This window comes from Heterocephalus glaber, unplaced genomic scaffold, assembly GCF_053883595.1.
Source record: "Heterocephalus glaber isolate CG9 unplaced genomic scaffold, H.glaber_assembly_v1.0 deba00000594, whole genome shotgun sequence".
Classification (NCBI taxonomy): Eukaryota; Metazoa; Chordata; class Mammalia; order Rodentia; family Bathyergidae; genus Heterocephalus; species Heterocephalus glaber.
The window spans coordinates 9,321,468-9,338,391 of record NW_028258151.1 but is presented as its reverse complement, the minus strand read 5'-3'; the positions used below and the strand labels follow the sequence as shown (position 1 = coordinate 9,338,391).

Here is a 16,924-nt window from a genome sequence, read left to right as displayed (position 1 = left end):
CTGACCACTTCATACTAAATGCTCTGTGAGGGCAGGAAAGGGAGGGTCACAGTGGAAGGGTGATCTGCCTATCATTTTACAGCTTGCCAGACTTCAGTTATACGAAGGCCTAATGTGGTGAGGGCTGCACATTCCCCAGAGACCCTGGATTCTGAATAGATCGAAATGGAATTGCACTTGGATTTTCTTGGATGGGGAGAGATAGGTATTTTTTGTTTTGTTTTTTTTTTTAATAATGAAAGAAGGAAATTCACTTATGTTTATATGACTAGAGGGTTTGGCTATGGAATACTTCTCATTGTATCCCTCTAAAATCATCATCCCTCCTTCATAGGTGAAACCAATCAGCTCAAGACTCCTATCTTCTGGTCACCCTTCCACACAAGTGTTGCTACGTGTGGGGTGATGTCACAAATTCTTTACAACATAAATAGCTTTTATCACTATAGGTTCAAATTTTGTTGCTGAATTACTTCAGAAACGTGATCCTAAGGAAAACAGTTTGGTTTCAGAGCTTTTTGGAGGCAATCTGAAGGAAAGAAATCATTCTAGCTTGTACTGCATAATATCCAATTTCTTTTTCTCTTCCTCATTCTATTTTTCTAATCCTGGGTGGAAATGTCAGGGCTTAGAACCTGTGGAAGACTCATGTTAATGACAGAGTCCTATTAGCCTGACTACTGAGTGAGGCAGTGGAACACCTGTGGAAGACTCATGTTAATGACTGAGTCCTATTAGCCTGACTACTGAGTGAGGCAGTGGAACACAGCGTCTCTGCCAATCCCAGATTAATGCGGAGGAGAGAAATAGTAAACCCTTCTTTCCTGTAAGCCCCTGAATGGGGCACCTATTTCTTATGGAACCTGAGCCTGCAACTCAAACAGTACAACTGGCAGTCAAAGCAATTCCTTGAAGATTAAATAGCATTTAGTAAATATTTTGTTGACTGCACAAATAAATGATTGACAAAAGGAGGTCAAAGAAGAGATCACTGTATATGAACATAAACATTCTGCTAGAGGTATCTTCAGAAAATTTAGAGATTATCCAATTATACTGACAGCAATAGGAATAGTAAGAGAAACAAAAAAACCCCAATTACTCATTTGTTTTTAAAATTCAGATTAAAAGTTTAAAAATTTAATCTGATGTTGTTCCTGCTTTCTCTACTCCACTTATTAATTTTTCAACATGTATTAAGGTCTAAAGTCTTTTTTTGTATACAAGCTAACATACTGCATAAAATTTTACTAATAATTAGATATTGTTTGAGTCAATGCAGCTAATATGTCTACTCTGATTTTATATATGTGCTAGGACCTAGAAAAATTGTATTTGCTGTAACCACTAGGGTATTAAGTTCCAAATCACCAATATCTGTCACAATTTTAAATAATACCCATATAATTGTAATAGTGTGTTGAGAAATCTGTTTCAATATTTTCTAAAATGTGAAATACAAAAATAGTGAACTGAAAATTAAACAAGCAGGTTGTGTTTACACAAAATTCATTTGTCTACTTTTACACATTTCAATAGGAAATGAAAGATATAATGAAAAGTTTCTGAAATGATGAAAAATTTACAAAGATGATAATGTATCCTATTTTTCTAGTTGTCATGCTTTTAAACATTTAATTTCTTATCATATATAGCCAATGTATATACAACATGATATTTCGAAAGATTTCTACATAGTGAAATGGTTAGTCTAGTCAGACAAATTGACGTGAAAAAGTAGCAGTGTAAAAGTCACATGTGATTTTTAGGATTAGAATCGGGGCTAGGGAACCCTAACATCCACATGTAAACACATTCTACTTTGTAAAATACAAAAATAAGGGTTAAAGGGTGCCTCATGGATATTACAGTGTAGCAGAAAAACAAATAAATGATAAGGATTATTCATAAATTCATGTTTTAAATTCATCAAATGCTGAAACCCTAAAAGTAAGTAGGAATCTCCCAGAGAAGAAGGAATGAAGGAATCTTACAGAAAGAGATGACACCAGCCAAAACTAATGGACAAGAAAACGGATGAGGTCAGCATCTACTCCACAGGGCTTGGAGTTACTGCAAGGCCGAAAGGGCTCAGAGTTCAATCTCAAGAAAGATGCAGGGGGGAGAGCCTTAAAGACCTGTATAAGCCACGGCAAACAGTTTAGATTTCATCCTAGCAGGCACTGGCAACAGTGAAGGATTTAAGAAGGGGATAGATGTGATTGTGCTTTAAGCAAACTGCTGTGGTGGTATTATCTTTCTATTTTTGTGGCTGTATCATCAGCACCTCCGATAGTGTTGAATATATAGTAGATGCCCAACAAAAAATTACTGAATAAATGGATGAATAATTAAATGTCCGTAGAATGAATAATTTTTACAGTTGTTGTCTACTTTGTTTTTTTTTACACTCATATTCTTTGCATCCATGAACTCACACTTATTTGATAAATTAAAGTGAGTGTTGGAAATTTGCATATTAAAATAAATTATTTGTGAATATAACTCATGATTATTTCATATCATGATATGCTATATTCAGGATCTGCAGTTTAACTAGTAAGTCTATTTTTAACAAATTTGCACAGATTAAAAAGCAAAGAGAAAATAAAAGGTAGTGGATTCTGGACTAACTTCAATCAGCAATTCAAAAAAATATTTCAGAAGATTTGGTGGGCACCAAGAGCAATATATAAATTAAAACTGCTATTTTGGAGGCCCAAGCTCAAATATGAGAGTAGAACTTAATGTATAATGCCTTGAGTTGGCAAATCGAAGAACAACAGGAGACACGTACAATACTCACAATGTGCACATAATATCAAAGTAGCAGATAGTAGTGTTAATTATAATATTGTCATGGTAAAAAACATACTTTTATTATTTATTATTTTATTACTTTTATATTAAAAGCTAGTTCTTGTACCTAAATGCACAGGAACATAGCAATTTAGGTAAGCATTAATTTATTTGAAAGCAACAAAATGTGCTTGAATTTTGGCAACTAATTTGCATTAATGAGCAGTGGTCTTTGAATCTATTGTCATGGCCAATACTAAAAACAGAAAGAAGTGAAGACTCAGGACTTACTGGGCTGCTGTTAATTTCAAGCATTTAGAAATGAGATGCTCTGAACCATTAAAACAGATGAGAATATAACACAAGCATGAAAAGAAAATAAACACTATGTATAATTGCTGTTCATGAGTGAATTCATAGGTAAATATTTGATTTGAGTAACTTAATACATTTTCACTTGATAAATGAGCAATATCTTCCAATCTGAGTAGTATGTGATGCTGAAAATCAGATGATCAAAACTGAGCCTATATAGCTCCTCCCTCTTTCTCTCCCTCCCTCTCTTTCTGTCCCTCTCTCTCTCTGGGATTGTGGGTGATCGTCTCCCAACAGCACAGGTTACGGAGGAGATCTCCTCTGCAGAGGAGGAGGTGGAGGAGTAAAAGGTGGAAGAATCCTTCACTTCAAATGAGATTGGAGAGATGTGTAAAATGTGGGGAACTGCAAAATTTTGTAGAAAAGCATCACCCGAATAAGGCTGCAGCAGTGGGGTGATGGATCTCTTTAACAACAATGCAACATCACATTTCCATGAAATCCTCAAAAGCAGGCAAAACCAAGAGTCATTGGACAGGTTCCTTCTGAAAGTTGCCCTAAAAGGAAAAGATTCCCTTGATTCAATAGATGGCAGTGATTCCATTAGTGACAGTGAAAGTCATCCTGCACAATGACCCTCCTCTCTCTTGTCTCCCTCACACCAGCCATGAGGTTTTCAAAGGTGAGTCCAGGTTAATTTGCTTGCTTTTCTTTATATTTTATTATTTTGTATTATATTACAGTATGGCAATCATTTTTATATGAATATTTTTTGGTTGTGGAACTAATCATTTGAGTTTCCTTTATTTCTTATGGGTAAATTTCCTTTGATATATAAGTGCTTTGGATTACAAGCATGTTTCCAGAATGAATTAAGCTACAAATCAAGGTTTTTCTGTATATACACACATATATATGTACACACACATATATATATATATATATATATATATACTTTAAATTTCATCAACAACCTCATCTCTTTACATTTAAAATTACAGATACCAATGCCATTGGAATAAATGTGAGACAAATGTAAAAAATGGATAGCCCAAATTGTTCAGTCATCATATGATGTACATATTTTTATACATTTCATTTTCATTCAAGAAATTTTCCATTTAGAAATTAGCCTTTATTCTAAGGATAACCATAGAAGTAAAACATAGAATTTATCCTTTCTGAAATTAGAAATAACCATTCACATATATGATAATGTGTTTTGTTCAGAATTCACTATCATTACATGTGGTGTTACAAATAAAAAATTAGTATGAAAGTAATCATACCAAATACATGAACATTGTAAAACTTTTACAAATTTCAAATGAGAAATAATTAAAATAGGTGTTAAAGCAATCGAACTCTTAAAAAGTTTTTATTCAAATGGCAAAAAAATGATCATTTTGTGTGTTCAAAAATCTTGAATCAAATGGATTATCTCTTTAAATGCATGCTTCGGCCAAAATGCAAATATCTTTCTCCATGTTCAAATAGCAGCAATTTTCACACAGCTCTAACAAGGGAAAGTTTCAGATTTTACATTCCTAAAGTATATTTGAGATTGTACCAAGATTTCATAGTTTTTAAATACTATTGGAAGTTTTGTATGGTTTTATTTATTTATTCCTTGCATTCAACTGGTAGTGTAATGCAGAAAACATTATGCTATATGGCCTGAGATTTAGCTTAGTGGTTCCTTCCCCTGCCTTGCAAGTGCAAGGTCCTGAGGTTGATCCTGGGTACCAAAAAAAAAAAAAAAAAAGAAAAGAAAGCATTATGCTACAGAGCAGCAGTTTGTGAATAAAGAGCTTTGTGTCTTTTGAAATTAACTAGTAAACTAAGTACATGAAACATACAGAGACATAGACAAGTAGGTAGACAACACAATAACCCCACAGTCGTTTCTGTCTACTTTGTCTGGAAAAGTAGACAATGTAAATTTCTCACTCAGAGGTGACTCATTGTGAACAAGAGCATTCCAGTCTCAGACTGGGAGAGGAAGAGGCCTTGGTTCTCTGATTCACTTGGTGGGAAGTAAGTATTTTTGAAAAATGACATATGCAGTATGGAATGCGACATTTAAACTTACAAGGGAGAGATGCTATGTTTTGTTTCTATGAGTCTGTTGTCTTGGACAAGTCATTTAATCTCTCTGAACTCCAGTATCCTCACTGTTAATATAGGTGATAACTTTGCCTTCCTCAAATATTACTGAGATAGCCTGATAGCTCCATAATAAGTGCCTCGAATGTATCAGGAGCTCAGGAACTATTAATAATAGGCAATTCTCCAGTTAATGAAGGCATAGACATAGAGCTTCTCTTTTTCATATTCATAAAGGTTACACTGCTGAGAAAGATTTCATCTTGAAGTATTCTGAAACATTTGATAACCATACATGCCTTCTTAAGTTTCAGTTGATGGTATTTAATGTGCACAGGATGAAATATGGGCTGATTATTCATGAGGGAAGTGACATATTTGTTCTGCTTATAGATTAAGGATCAAGATAGATGATCTATATAAAGCATCCAGCATAGAATTATGATCAGCTTTGCAATGATTCCCTTTATAGGAAATGGATATTTTGAGAGCACCACCTCATGCCCCAAATGAGAGAGAATTATATTTATATATGCTTCTGTTTTCTGGACTTAACACAGTGCATACATTTCTGCAAATCATCTCCTTTTATAAACACTCTTTAATCATTTATTTTCAATTTAAATTGCATTTTTCACTTACTTCGACCCTTTATTTCATACACAAAGAGTGAGCAATTTTGTAACAAAAACATTAATCTTCTGTTTATTGTGTACAATTATCACTAGATTGTAGAAATTGTATAACTAGACCATCAACTGACTGATTAATTAGGCTCAGTGGTACATGACATTATTAAATGAACTGTCACATGCCTTTAGTACAAATACACAGAAACTACTGAACTCTAGTTTGAAATGGACACAATTTTAAATGTTTACACAAATTTCGTTGGTTGAGTCATAATTCATGGGTAGGATTTCAGTGCTGTAAACATTGGTATAATTTCTAATTATTTCAGTACTTTCATCTAGTTGACTTTGAGCCTGGATGCACTGATGCGAGTTGCACTACGGCCAAGTATTAATAATGATTCATATTCTTCCCATTCCAATCCCCAGTGGGATCTCATCTAAGCTGCACAATGTTCTAAAATCACTTGTTACTTATGGAAGCATTGTTTTTACACTCCGGATTTGAGAGTTTAAATAGGTGTACCAGAGTTTGGGAAAGTAATATGTGCACTGAGAGCAATGATCCTGCTTTGACAAAACTTCCTTCATTGTGGGGAAATAGGGCCACCTTGATGCAGGAACTTTAGGTACGGACTGAAGTATGGTGAGGTTTTGACTGTGAGTGAACACATTTTGCAGCCTGTGTACTGCTACAGATCAGTAATGCTGAACTACTGCAAAGAGAGAGGAAATCAGACCTGGCACTGCCTACCTTCATTCACCTCCAGTGTGCATGCTGGGAACTGGAATGCGCTCATACATGTTCACATGCTTCTTTCCTCCAGCTCTGAGGCTGTGGGTGCCAGTGCCCTAGTGCAGAGCCCAAGTCCCTGTGCTCCTCTAATCAGCTCTCCAGCCTGAGGCCCTTATGCTTCCTCCCATAAGGTAGGTGTCTCCCAGAGACAGGAATCTCCCCATAGCCCCAGGTTCCTGGCCACTGCACCTCCACTGATATGCTGTTACCTCTATTTCCTCACCTGGAGAGTGCACACCAGCCTCCTAGGCTCTAGCCCAGTGGGCAGTCTCTCTTTGTGGGCATCTGCAACTCCTAGACCAGGCATCACCTCCTACTTGCACTCTGCAGGATTTAGCTCGAATCTTCATACTGAACGGCTCTCATTGTTGAAGAGTGGTTTCTTTTCAAAATCTCTTCCACTAACACAGCTGTTCTCAATAGCCAGTAAGCATCACAAGGACACTGCTAACATGCAGATTCCCGAACTTCCTGCTTGAGATTCTGATTCACTGGCCTGATCAGGGAACCAGGAATTTCTAATTTCATTTGCAGCATTTGTGAATAAGTAGAAGTCTGGGCTTTGTTTTTATGATATGTCCAGAATGGTGACACTGAGTGAACGCTTGTTGAATGAATATATGAGTGGTTTTGAAAAATATGTAATTTCTATGTGAATAATTTGTGAGCCACTTAACAGTGCAACTATATAGATTCACAGCTCTGTTTACAGCTCACCTCATGGAAAATTAATTAGTGGCCCATGTCAATTTAAATGTTGCTGCTAATTCTTATCCTTGGTAATGTTTTCCCAAAACTTTATAAAAAGGAATTTGAATGAAAAAGATATGCTAGGTAGTATAACTAATATGCTTGTTTCAATTACTAGCATTCAACAGAAGCTCAAAACCAACCATGAGAGACCTAAGCAGCAAGGTAAAATGTCACAGAGATAAATGTTTATTTTTTAGGTTAAAAAAAATCACCCGGAAAGATGCAGGATGGTGTGAGACTGACTTGACAATAGCTCCCTTAGGCATAACCTGGTGACATGGGCACTTAGGGTCTAAGCCAGATTGCAGTATGCTTATGGAGGTAATAGTGGGGATTCTCTGTGTGCTAACTCTCACCTCATGTGGTGTAACTCTCACCTCATGTGGTGTAACTCTCAGATGGACACCCGGACACTGGAAAGGTTTTAGGAGAGAAAACTGGGTACTTGATAAATTGGAGGAATGATAAGTCAAAAATTGAAGAAAACCATGTCTATGTGAGCATTCACCCTGGTCTACTTTGTGTATGGTACAATAATGCTGAATGTTAAGCAATCACACATTATCAATATCATACAAAAGTACTCAGTGATGAAGTGCATTACTTTTGGCTTGGCTGCAGGTGGGTGATCTAGGCTGAGAATGCTGGGAGGGGCTATATCCCAAGCTATCAATGGAGCCTGGCTTGGCCCTGCCGAGTGTAGACCCCTGCTCACTACTGGGGTGTACACCAGGAAGGCAGCTACAGGGAAGCTCTCCTCACAGCAATGGCAAGGGAAGAGGGAGATCCACAAAGCTTCTAAGGCTGGGATATAGAAATTGTCAAAACAAGATGCGTGGCAGCGAAGAGTCAGAGAAACTTATTCTGCCTCATTTGTACAAGGCCTAAAAAATGTACAACCAATTGCAAAGGGAGAGGAGAGGAGCCACGAATACCTCATTTGGGATTGGAGATTGAAAGAGGGACACAAACTTCATTAAGAAGGGCAGAGAGGTGGCAGGCAGGAAGGAAAAGCTACATTTCTGTGTGAGCAGCTTCATAAGTCAGATCAGAAACCAATGTATGTAAATAGAGATCTCTTCAATTTAAGAGTTTCCTAACAAACCTAAGAAATAAGCTCAAACATGGAGTGAAGTGTATAGGAAGCAATATGGTATGAGTCCAAAGGGCCCAGTCTTTGGAATTGGACAGAAATCACTCCAAAACTTGGACTCCTTATTTATTCAGCTATGAATGTGTCAGCAGGCTGACTCACTGATGAGTACAGTGCTCCATGATCCAATCACCTTCTGAAAGCTTTGGCTCTGACAAACCAGCTTTGGGGGACATTTTAGATCTAGATCATAATATGGCCATTCTTGGAAAATATAACCTTGCAACATTTTTCCAGTACTGCTTCATGCTGAGGGGTGTCTCCAGTTGTGGACCAGTCTGGTGAGGAGAAATGGCTGGTGTGTAGATGGGTCTGGACCTCACCGAATGATTGCATGGGCTTTGATTACTACGTGGGACACTGAGCTTCTCAAGGGAAAGACACATTCCTATGCATAGGGATATGGCTTTTCTATCTCCTCTTGTCAGAGTTGCATGAAAAGTATTTTACTTGGGTTTAGTTATCATTGAAATAAGCCTTCAAGAAATGAAAAAAAATCAATGATTACAGTGAATACATAATTATTAATTTGAGGAAATATATGGTTTTCTTTTTAAAACTGAAGGTTATCCTAAAATAAATGTGTTAAATAAGGACTAAAGAAGAAAAATATTGCATGTATGAATTCTCATTCTGTTGAAGTTAAGTTCAAACAATATAAAACTTACTGCTTAAGCATGAATAAATCTATAGATAGCATGAAAACACAACTAACTTGTATAATAACTATGGGAAAATATCTCAAATCCAATAACCTTCTGTAAATTGATTCTCATTGTTGACTACAGTACTGAGACATACAGAAAATTGAATTTAAAAGTGAGAGTGAGTCATTTTACAGTGAAGAGTGCCACTTAAATGAACAGGACAAGTTGTTATATACTCAATATAATAACTTCTATTAAATTACTAGGTGACTGCAGTTTTTCATACTTAAGTTTTTAAAGAAAGATTTCTGTAGACTCGGTATCAAATACAAGGGCTCATATTAAGCTTTCAACTTCAAAAATGGATAAACAATTTAATGTTTTTCTTGCTTAGAAGTGTCATTAGTCAAAACTTGTTGAATACCATGCAAAATTCTACATTCCTACTATTTTCAGTGCTTTGGCTTCTTTGCGTATGTAACCCAAGTCTGTAGGACTGATGAACTGCATCAAATTTTCAGGCCGTATAGGTGTAAGGCTGTTGAATTTGATGTGTGTTTGACTCCAACATTTTCTCTGTGAATTAAAAAGCAGTACAGTACTTACCTCAGGTGTTGATGCATAGAAATAAGTGTCCAAAACTCTTAGCCTATCTGCTAGAATAAAATAATTGTTAATTGTTATGAAGCCATTTATTCCAAGTAGTCTCTGAACAATAAAATCAGTGATTCCCATTCTTTGAGTTTTGACCATTGAGGAGATAAGAATTTGTGCTAGATATTCTGATAATCCATTTTTCCATTTACAGTATTTTTATGTATTCACTATATATTTTCTCTGACTTTTAGTAAACAGATGTTTTTCTAGTCAGTTTTCTTGTCACTGGGACACACAATTTAAAAGATTTATTTTGGCTTACAGTTTCAAGGGTTCAGCCCATCACTGGTTGCTCCAAGGAAGATACAGCATGGTGGAAAGGCCTGGCAGAGGACAGCTGCTCACCCTACAGCTGCCAGGAAGCAGAGAGAGGGGCAGCTGGGAATAAGAACACTCCATTCCAGGTCAAGTTCCCATTGGCCCACCTCTGCCACCTAAGGCCCACCTCTGAATTCACAAGACTTTGGGGTAGGGGAGCATTTTAGCTCTAACTATAATAAATGCTTTCTCATATATAAAGTGAAAAGTGCTTTCCATAGCAATTTCACATCATAATTTATATATTCAAAGAACTGACTTGAGTATGTCTAATTATTAGTTGTTGAGGTATGATAAAATTTTGGTTGTGCTAGATTTCTTCCATTTCCTTTTCTACTTCCTTTCTCCCCTCCAGCATGCTCTCTATTCTAGGGATGGTCAAGGGCAGCTCCAACTGTTGGGTTGCTTAACATTTCATATCCTTTGCTTCCTAGTGGGTTCAGTCAAGGGAACAATGATAGAAAACTGAAAGAAGGGAGGAGAGTGAGGTTGGGGGTGCTAACTCCCTATGGGGTGGCCATGTCTACCTTTGGAGTAAGAGGTCTCAGTTCAGGTCAGTTGGCCTCTCCTACAGCTTTTTACATCTCCCTTTCATTTCCACTTTTGAGAGCAGAGTGTCTCACTCCAGGAATACTAGCTCCAGGGACCCCAATTGCTCCTTATGGTATTTTGCCAGCAAATATAATTTCCTTCTTAAGCTTTCCTCACATTATCCTAACTTGGGTCCCATTTTCCCTTTCTATAGCATAAGTGATAATAGTTACAGATATTTAAAAAGGGCCTTCATTTTAGAAAACATTGACAATCATTGTTGTATAGTACAGAGGGAGACACATTTATGTTTTCCTAGCCCATTGCTTCATTAATCTAAAAAGAGGACTTTTTTCCTACATTATATGGCTTCCTCTTTTGAGTCATGGTTCAAGTAAAACAAAGGTTTTTATTTTGATGTTTTCTCTATTTGTTATATCAACTTTCAGTTTAACAATTTATATTGGAAAATTGTAAGTTCTTAACATTTCATACCCAAATTAAATTACTATTAGAGTCAAAGATCCAGAATTGATCTTCTGACTTTCGCTTGTAATATCAGAATTGTGCCTAAGTGAATAAAAGTAAACTTTTTCCCATCATAGATTTTCCTAATGTTTGATCTGCTACCAATTCTTGCTTAACATTTGGGCATCAGGCAATTCTCTCAAAATCTTGTGAAATTCCATGATTTCAGAGGGTTGTTCTCTGGAAATGTTAATGTCTTTGAGAAGTACATAAAAATGAGGTATGAGAACGTGACAGAATTTGGACCAATGAAAGGTGTTACTTATAAGACGGAAGTTGTTGTAAGTCAAAGACTTCAAGGTCATGAATTCCCTGGTAAGGCAAGAGGAGCACTACAGTTGGAAGCCAGTATAACAAACTCATCCATCTAGTTCTTTATTTTTTCTTCTGATAGACGCACAGCAGGAGAAAGGGACGGTTGGAAGTTGCTTACATTATCCTCTTTACCAATCATTCATATGTCACTCAGTTAAGTGCCTCCTAGTAATCTTCAGTAAAGTACCTTTTCTGATCCATTTGAAATTTTCCAGAACTAATGATGCCTTACAAAACAACTGGGATTAATTAAAGTTGTTATAGCTTCTGAACTCCAGGTGAACCTTGGAGGGCTGTCACCTAGTGAACTTCCTCTGAAGTCTTGGTTGAGGATGACAGAATTATTCCGCTTAGGCGGCCTCCAGTGCCACTGCATGCTTTCCACAAATCTTGCACTTGCACATGCACATGCTCACTACTCAATTAAAGACAGCTCAAGGAGTTACCTTCATCTCAGTCTGCTAAGTCACACATATTCTATTCTTTCATCATCAAGATTTTAAACTGACATTTCTTCTGACTTAGATCGCCACAGATCAAATAATATTTATATTCTTTGCCAAAATAATGTTCAAGTGGTTTATAAGTTCTGGAGAAATTTAATGCTCATGTATTTCTCTTCATTTTATTTCTTTAGAAATATTTTCCTCCATAAATTCAAGTCTTATACTTCAAAGTCCAACTAAGGAACCACCATTTTGAAAAAAAATCTAGAGTGATACTGATAAAGAATGAACTTTTTCTCTCCTAATTTCTAACACTTGATTCCCTGTAACTGTTTGACTTTAAATATGAGAAAATAAATATTTATAAGAAGATACATAACATATATTCAAAGAGTTTGCTAATGACTCTTCAAACAAATTATCAGAAAAATATAAAATATATTAAAATTAAAAAATAAGTATTTTCACTCTATGTTTCCATTCTCTCTGGTACAGTCATTTAATAAGCGCTTATTTAGTAAGGATTGGTGGTACATTCCTGTAGTCTCATTATTTGGGAGGCTGAGGCAGGAGGATTATAACTTTGAGGTTAGCCCAGGCAATGTGGAGACCTATCCAAAAAAGAGAGGAGGTGGGGAGGGCTTGATTTTGTTTCCATTTTTCTTCCTTCCTTTCTTTTTCTTTGCAGCACTGGGAATTAAACACAGGGCCTTCCCACGAGCTACATTCCCAGCCATTGCTTCATTTATTTATTTAGAGGGTCTAAGTTTCTAAGTTGCCCAGGCTGAGTTTGAATTTAGGATCCTGCCTTAGTCTCCAGAGTGCTGGGCTACAGGCCTGAGCCACCATTCCCAGGTCTTTATCTCCTAATTGAACTGATGATCTTAGACATCAGTTCTGCAGACATAGTTAGACCAAGGAAAATAACTTAAAGGTAGAGATTTAATAAGTTACCTAGTAAATGTTTTAGTGTTTACACATTTTTATTACAATCTGTATTGCATTATAAATTCTTCCTTATAGAGTTTTCTGCAATAATAGTTCTTTCTTTGGAGACAAGGTCTTGCCATGTAGTTCAGGCTGGCCTTGAACTCACTATGTAGTCCAGGCTGGACTCAAACTCCTGGCAAACCTCCTGCCTCAACCTTCTAAGTGCTGGGATTACAGGCATGTGCCCCCCCCCGGCTTATTTATTTATTTTTAATCCACATACTGAACAAGCATGCATCTAGAATGTCTAGTGTTTGAGAAACTGTATTAATAATGTAAGTATGCTTTTGACCCAAATAGACATTTATAATTATTAGAATTTAGGACATTAGTATCTTTGCTATTTCATGACCTGGTTTTATTCGTCACTTCTGTTTTAACATTAAATTACCTGAGAAACACATAAAGTTTTGTTAGTAAATATGATACATGCATGGTAATTCTGAATTTTATGTTCTCTTTTAGGCATTAGAAACTTATTTTGTGTTCCCATAGCACAGAAAACAATGGGCTTGACATTTCATGCAGCCGATAATCATCTACTCAGTGTATGAATGAGGCCCATTGCCTGATATTTAAGGCAAATGAGGACACAAAAGTAATCCCAGTGTAAGGTAGAAAAAAGAAGATATAGAAAAGTAGACATCTGGAGGTACTGGAATTCAGAGTTGAAGCTTATCCCAATTAGAGGGATAAGGAAAGACTTTTTGGAAGACTTAGTGATTATGTGCTGGAGAAATGGAAAAATTTAGCCACAAAAAATTAAATAGATAGGAAAAGGGAAATAGAAAGCAGCAGAAGTGCTAGAAAATGTTGTTCTTCATAAAAATTGCACTTAATTAAAAAAGATGACACTTTCTTCCCAAACTTATTCTTTATTACTTTTATACACACATTTATTCAATAATTCTAGCAATCACTTTTCAAATATCACTTCATTATCCAAGTCATATATTTTTTTCTTCTTCCAATTTCTTAAAGTCAGTTATACCTATTTAAATCTCGCCATAAGGAAGACACAGAAAACTCCTCATTTTTAGAAAACTATTTAAAACTTCCCTAATTGAAATGTAGCTCTACTGAGGTAGATCAGGAAATTATCTTAGCCTATCCTAGTTACGCTTGTAGTATGTTATTATATTTTCTATACATAGTGATACAGAACTTTAGCATCACTACTTTTATGCACTAGTGCGCAGTGATTTACTACCAATTTGAAAATGTTACTGATGTTCCAATTTGAAAATATTAGAGATGTTCTAAATATGTAGCCAATTTGCATGAGATGCTCTGCTTAGTGTCTCTAACGTGATGCCAACATTTGTAGTCTTCTAAATAACTGCTGTGTTCCAATGGGTCTTTGGAATGATTAAGGTAGTACTCATAGCAGAAGCTCGTGGCTCATGGTGGCTTTTCTAGTTAACCCACTACAAATTAAACAGTCACTCACTGTTGAAGAGGATAATTTCCACAGTGCTGCACTAAGTCACACTTTGTGCTAGGGTATCTGTTCACACTCATCTCTTCCTTAATCACTCACGGTATTTTCTTTAAGTGGAATCCCTTCGTCACTGTCGCTGTACCCTCCTTCAGGCCACGTGAAATCAAATGGCATACACACAGCATTCTTTTCAGTCAGAATGACCTTAAAGTTGTCTTTCTTTGCCACCCTCCTCACCCAAATTTTATGACAACCCATAAAGAAGGCTTATTACTCAGGTCTCTCTTGGGTGCTAGTAAAGTTGGTCCCTGAATGATTAATGCCATAATGATTTTGAACGATCAGTTCTACAAACATCTGTCTATCACACAAAGTAGAGAATCACTTTACTTTTACATAGGTCATCTCTATTTTCTATGAGAAGAATCAAGCATATTATCACAGGTACAAATTCCCCATGATGAATGTGATCATTATGTATATGAAGTGAAATAAATAGGACACAGATGTGTAAATACCAGATAGTTTCTCTGGTGTGAGAAACTGAAAGTGTAAATAAAAATCAAAATGTATAATAGATAATGTGAAATAGGAAGAAAAGGTCCAAGGGGACGGGGAAGTGGGAGGGATAGGGGAAAGGAAAGAAGGGAAAGGAATAAATATGAGAAAAGGAAAAAATGGAAACAAAGTGTCTGTAAATAGGGAAGGGTGGAGGGGTTGAAGGGAGGGCAAGGGAATGAGGAAAAGAATAAGAATCAAGATATATTATGTAAAGGTACAAGTTCCCAATGATGAACGTCAGCATATTGTATACCTAAAGTGCACCGATAAACTGAATGAATTAAAAAAAAGTATATCAATAAAATTTACTTTAAAAAGATAAAAAGGCAAAAAAAAGGACTTAGGTTATTGAATTTATAAAATTGGATTTGTTTGATACCAATTTGATTCATTGGTGAACGCGGAACAAGACCTGTTTATTGATGAGTTAGGATGATCAAACAGTCAAAACCATGTCGGTATCATGTTACTGTTCGCACTTGCAGGATTATTATATTTTGCTCTAGTAAGCAAGTTCACAATTCAAAAAGACAACAGAGAAAACCCAACCGCTCGAAGACTTCGCAGTCAGATTCCGGAAGCGGCAGCCCCAGTGCCCAGCCAAGACTCACCTCTGCGCCTGTGTGGCATAGCTGCTGTCGTAGGCCTCATAGCTCTGCTCCTCATAGTGTCCTCCGTGGCCCTCGTCGTAGCCCTGCAGTGGAAACAGAGACAGCGTCAGCACGGGTCGATAGCTCTGCTCTGCCCGGGTGATGAGGCTCCCCAAATCCTCACATGCCTACCCTCCTGATACACATTCATTGTATTTTTGTTAAATATAGTTAATGTCATTATTATTAGGTGATAATACATCATTGTTATTATCAAAATTATTATGTAATGCAATTCTATCAAAATTATTACATAATACAATTCTTTTATTTTCATTTATATTTAAGTTCTCCTAAAGATAATTGATCATTAATTTTTAATTTGCTTGGCTTTCTACTCATTTTAGAATTAGTTGTTTTGATTTCACCAATGTTCGTATGAAGTATTTCTAAATACTCAAAGCCATCTAATGATGCATCGTTAGCTTCTGAATCACGTGGACACTGCCCCCAAATCCACACCACTGCCTGCTGGCCTGGAGCGTGGACTCCTAGGCCAAAGGCAGATGGATTTCCTAAGACTGCTTAGACATTGTGATCTTTTACCACATTCCACCTTTTCTCCAATCTCAATTCTTGCTGAAACATTTCTTTCAGTAACCTCTACTAAAAGGAATTTTGGAAAGAAATATCTTGATTTTTCTCTCGTTTACTCGTGTTTAGCTTTACGTTCCCTCTCACTGCAGAGTTTTTTTTTGGGGGGGGTGGAAATTTTCAATTGTACAGAAATTTTTGAATAATAATATAATGAAAACTCATCTATCCTTCACCTAGATTCACCAACTCTTGACACACACACACATATGTGTATATACATATATATATATATATGTTGTATATGTATGTTATGTTATATAAATTTTTTTCTTAAAAAACCCTTAAGATGAAAGATTATTTTCAATGAGAAAATTGTGAGCTTTGACCCAATGTTTTTTTTTAACCATTGCTTGTTGCTTGTATGTAACCTAGATTTGTTTTGTTTCTTCTTTTTTCATTTTCTGAATACTCATAATTTTTGTGGTTTTACTATTTGTACATTTTATTTTTGATTAACAAGCACTAATTACAAATCAGTGAATTTCAGTGTGCTATTTCCATGCATGCAGACAGCAGGCGTTGATTGAATCCAAGCCTGCCTTCATCCTCTGTTCTCATACCTTCATCTTCCCCAATAGTTACCTCCTGCTCTCCACTCTGTGGACTTTTTAATGCTTCTATATGTGACCGAGAACATGGACACCAGTCTCTCTGTGTCTGGTTTATTTCATTGAACATAATGCCCTCCC

General features: G+C 36.3%; 1 protein-coding gene across 33 annotated transcripts in view; it reads right to left on the bottom strand.

The window, feature by feature from the left end:
* Nucleotides 1-16,924, bottom strand: part of Khdrbs2 (KH RNA binding domain containing, signal transduction associated 2) — a 570,923-nt gene that overhangs the window by 59,376 nt on the left and 494,623 nt on the right. For all 33 annotated transcript variants that reach the window (XM_087205165.1, XM_021259405.2, XM_087205160.1 and 30 more), the window contains one exon: nt 15,600-15,682. In XM_087205165.1, coding sequence (XP_087061291.1) covers nt 15,600-15,682 — 83 coding nt within the window. Of the gene's footprint in view, nt 1-15,599; nt 15,683-16,924 lie in introns of those variants that run through there.